Source organism: Coffea eugenioides, chromosome 8 (genome assembly GCF_003713205.1).
Source record: "Coffea eugenioides isolate CCC68of chromosome 8, Ceug_1.0, whole genome shotgun sequence".
Lineage (NCBI taxonomy): Eukaryota > Viridiplantae > Streptophyta > Magnoliopsida > Gentianales > Rubiaceae > Coffea > Coffea eugenioides.
Genome location: NC_040042.1, coordinates 2961544 through 2966150, shown reverse-complemented (window position 1 = coordinate 2966150; position 4607 = coordinate 2961544). Strand labels below are relative to the sequence as shown.

Sequence of the window (4607 nt, the reverse complement as noted above, 5' to 3'; positions counted from 1 at the left end):
GCGATTTGTTTAATTGTGATTTGATTATTGGTTCAAATTAATTTTATGCTAGTGAAAGTTGTGAGAGTGGATTAAATAAAGGATTTCTCAGTATAATTTTACGATAGGATAATTTGAGGTGTATTATTCTATTTCTAGGTTGTGTTGATTTTTGTAATATTTAGTATTGATTGGTAATGTGTAAATCGTACAAGTTTTTTTATTGTTTGTTGTTGGTACTATTTAACTTGTGAAGAATGATACAGCAGCTAAAGTTGCTGTTTTGTTTGCGAATCATATGTGATGATTTTTTTGCTATATATGGACGGATGTAGTGGTATTTTTCTTGTACCGGAAACCCAAACATAGTGGGCCAACATAAGACGGCAGCCCCAAAAAGATTTCGCAAAAAAAGACCAAAAAGGCCAAAATCTGTAGAGAAACAACAGTGAAACCAGTGCAAAAGAATAAACTTGGAACGTGTGGCAGTCAAACATGAAATAGAGATGAGTTCCATCACATCCAAAAAGACAAAAGAGGACAAAATCAACACTCAAATTACAAAGAAAATAGCGAAAATCGCTATTCTGGGCATCCAGTGCAACGTGGATGGATGTGAAGCAGACACAAGCAATTGAGATACAGAACTAAACTGCCAAAAGGGATACCTCACGTGAAATTTTTAATTTTAATTTCAGTGTAAAAAATGTTTTTAAGAATTGAGTGAGTAAACTGCCAAAAGGGATACCTCACATGAAATAGAACTACATTTTGTCGGTTTGTTTATGAGCACCGAGTAATTATGCTGGTCAGTGATGAATGGATGGTCAAATGTGAATTGAAACATTGGCAAATTTGAGAAGGAAAGAACACATTGGGAGATATAGATTACGTACGTAAAAGGAGTCATATAATAAATCAAATATTCACATTGGGTCTACGTATTGTCTCTGATCAAAGTTTAAAAGCCATTTTTTGGAGTTTTTAATAAAAAATTTTTGGTAGGTATTATTAATACACTTCTAACATGCGCACGGCGTGAAACAAAAAAGAGTTCATGATCGTTAGCTAAACCAAATAATACAGAAACAAAAAGATAAAAGAGTAATTGTATACAATACATTAACAACCTCACACAGTATGCACGATACAAACAATAAATAAGAACAATAGACGATGAACAAAAGAAAAAATAAAAACAATAGAAGAGGGAGAAGCCACGGCGGCGGCTGCTGCTGCTGCTAGGAATGATTATGTTTTCTTCTTCTTCTTCTCCCATAGCTGGCGCAGTCTCCATTCCCCATCATCTGTATAGCTACCAATGACAATTTCAGGAATGTGTGCGATTCTTGTGTAATCTTCACTGTCTTCCTTCTGATTCTCTACCTTTTCTATCATTTCAGAACTCATCTCATACAAACACAGCAGTTGAAGCTGGCTCAAGTGCTGAATACCCAATGGTAACTCCTCCAGTAATGGAAGTTGTTGCAGAAATAGTGTTTGGAGATGAGGCAATGCACCCTCCTCCACTCTCATCCATCTCAACCCTTCCATTCTCTTTAGGTGGATCCCCTTCAGCATTAGGAACCCTCCAGCCTTGAAACACAACCCTTCTCCCTGGTAAGATCCACAGAAATTAATACTAACCAAATTGGGCAAATGTTGGAGGGATTCAAGCGGATCCTCCTCACCCCTCAACCTGCTCCAATTCAAATCTATTCTTACCAAGCCGTGAAGATGAGCTACCCATTGTGGCATCCTTTCTAAGCGGCCACACAAAAGCAGCATACGAAGAGATTGAAGAAACGAAGAAGAAGAAGAAAGAGAAGGATGATTTAGATCGATTATCTCACGATCACCGCCTTTTCCAATCGAAGCAATGCTTAATTCCCGAAGACTGGTGAGGTTGGCAAGGCAGGAGCAGAGCTCCTTTCCATCTTCTCTTCTCAACTGTGTAATACCTAATTCTCTTAATTGGGTCAGCTTTCCTATCTCCTTGACTATTGTGGATCCGCTACTTGCATCTATGTGGAGTAATACTTCTAGGGCAAGAAGCCCTCCCATATTCGAGGGAGCTTTAAATCCATGATATCCATAATCATCATCTGAAGAATCAACTTCTTGATATACTCTGAGAACCCGAAGCTTTTGCAGCTTTAGGATTTCCACAGGTAGTTCCCTAACTCTGGTGTATCCCAAATACAGATACTCCAAATGTTGAAGCTTTCCAATGGCTTTCGGGACTCTCTCCACTCCTGTGCCACCTAGATGCAGATGCTTGAGATGAAACATCTTGAAAATCTCATTTGGTATTTCCTCCTGTGTCTCTTGACCACCGAAATCCAAAACCTTTAACAGCTTACTACTCCTTGAAATTTGAGATAACAACGTTTTAGATAGTAGCGGGTCCGCGGATCCAACTGTAACGAATGACCGAAGGTGGTCAAAGCAATAATTTGGTCTTTGTTGGTGGTGCTGGGTGCTGTTACTGCTACTACCATGGACTACTAGACGGCGTACCTTGTCGGACGGCCACATCATCGGTTGTCCAGTAGTAATTGTAACCATGTTTTGTTCCCTCGATTTGGAAACGATAATTACTCGCAATAGATCATGGATTCGACATTCATGGGGTATTCCTTCATAAAACACCTTGGACACTTGAATTAGGCTTCTATTAACGAGTTCACTGAGATAACCCCAAGCTACATCTTCAATACTCCTTCCTTCTCTCCCTTCTACAAACCTTTCAGCAATCCACAAATTAATTAGTTGATAGCATGCTATTTCACAATCCTCTGGGTAGATACTTGTGTACAACAGACACGTCTTTAGATGCCAAGGCAAATCATTATAACTAAGAAAAAGTATCCTTTTAACTCTGTCCAACTTACCAGTACCTTCTAATTCACCCCCAAGACTGCCTCGAACTATCTCCCATTCCTCTGTTCTGTTTACATCTTTCATAGCCAAAAGCCCACTGATTGCAAGAATCGCAAGGGGCAAGCCCTCACATTTGTCCAATATACCTTTGGCAACATCCATCAAATGGCCAGGGCAACTATTTCCCTTAAAGATCTTGTTACAAAACAGGGTCCACGAATCTTCAAAGGAAAGTGGGTCCATTCTGTAGACAAAACCCAGAGATTCAATGCAAGAGGCAGAGGCTACATCAGCTTTCCGAGTTGTTAGCATGACACGGTTGCCGCCATCGCTACTCTCGGGCAGTGCAAATTTGATGGTATTCCAAAATTCCACGTCCCATACATCATCAAAAACAATTGCATACCTTCCAGCTTGTTGAAGAAAATCTTTGACAATTTTTTTCAGCCCAGTGGTATTCAAAGACTCGATCGATTGTGGGACTGGTTTCTTCCCTTCCTCGTGTAACTGCCGAATCAAGTCTTTCAGGAGGTACTGAAAGTCACATGTTTGAGAGACAGTCACCCAAGCACGAACTGGGAAATGCCTTCTGACTTCAGGATCCTCGTGGACTCTTTTCACTAGGGTAGTTTTGCCGAGTCCTCCCATACCAACCACTGAAACAACTTTCAGTTGGTGATCATCCCCTTCGAGGAGCTCAGAAATAAGACGGTTCTTGGGCTGGTCAATGCCAACCAATTTAGCTTCTTCCACAAGCAGTGCGTCATCTCTGCTATAGCGCCAGGTTGTGGTGTTCACAGCCGAAAGTGAGTTGGACGCTGGGGCAGAGATACCATATTCGGATTGGTATCTTTGATGAGCTTCAGAAATACTTTTGATTCTGGACTTGATGCTTTGTATTTCGCTAGCAACTCGATGACGAGCTCTCAAATTCTTGATGGAGCTGAAAATTCTCCGAACAGAGCCGTAGAATCCTGTTGCGCGATGCCGAGCAAAGCGAGCTACAAATTCATCAAGAATGTCCTCAGTGTCATAAGCAGCATCTCGCACTTGCTTGATCCATTGTTGGAGCGTGGGTTGAGCATCTTCTTCTTTTGCTTCTGCCTCTCGCAGGAAAGCTCTCATTTGCTCCAACTCATCCCTGATGAATTGGACCTCTTGCCGAACCCCTCCCAACAGTCGTCCCTCCTCGCGCAGAAAAGTTGAGAGTTGATCGAGCACAAAAGAGAGAACTGTTTCTGCCATTTTCAGTCTTTCTTTCTAACTTAAGAATGTCTGGGGAAGGCGGCTTCTGGTTTATAGGACAGTCCACTTGGTAGTATCTTGAAAGGAAGAAGGAAGAGGAGGCTATAGATTCGTAAGCAGATAAGCTGATGAACTTCGATGCTATATGGCAGATAAAATTTCCAACATCCTAGATGTTTGGCATCCTTTCGTATTGTTATTGAGAAGAAATGAGTTTCTTACCTTCATTTAATTTCAATTTTTTGTCATTTTTTTTATTTATTTCAACTTGCTACACTTCGCACCTGTCATTTTCATTTAGATAGCCATGAGCCGTTTTCTTTTTCTTAAGAGTCACAATATACGTTCATATGGAAACTTATTTGTTAACTATAAATTTTGTGTCCAATTCATGTTTAGCTTCCAGGTTGATTGTGCTAAATTGTTTTTCCAATACTTCATTAATTTTTTGAACCCATTCCTAAAATTTTGTTAGGAATTCATTTCAATAAATTGGTCTG

At 40.2% G+C, this 4607-nt stretch overlaps 1 protein-coding gene across 1 annotated transcript; it reads right to left on the bottom strand.

Moving 5' to 3' along the window:
- Nucleotides 1-1230: 1230 nt before the first annotated feature.
- LOC113779495 (disease resistance protein RPM1-like) lies at nt 1231-4242 on the bottom strand. Its single transcript, XM_027325078.1, has one exon. It carries the CDS (start codon nt 4105-4107, stop codon nt 1231-1233), a length of 2877 nt encoding a protein of 958 aa, XP_027180879.1. The 5' UTR covers nt 4108-4242.
- Between the last annotated feature and the right edge of the window lie 365 nt (nt 4243-4607).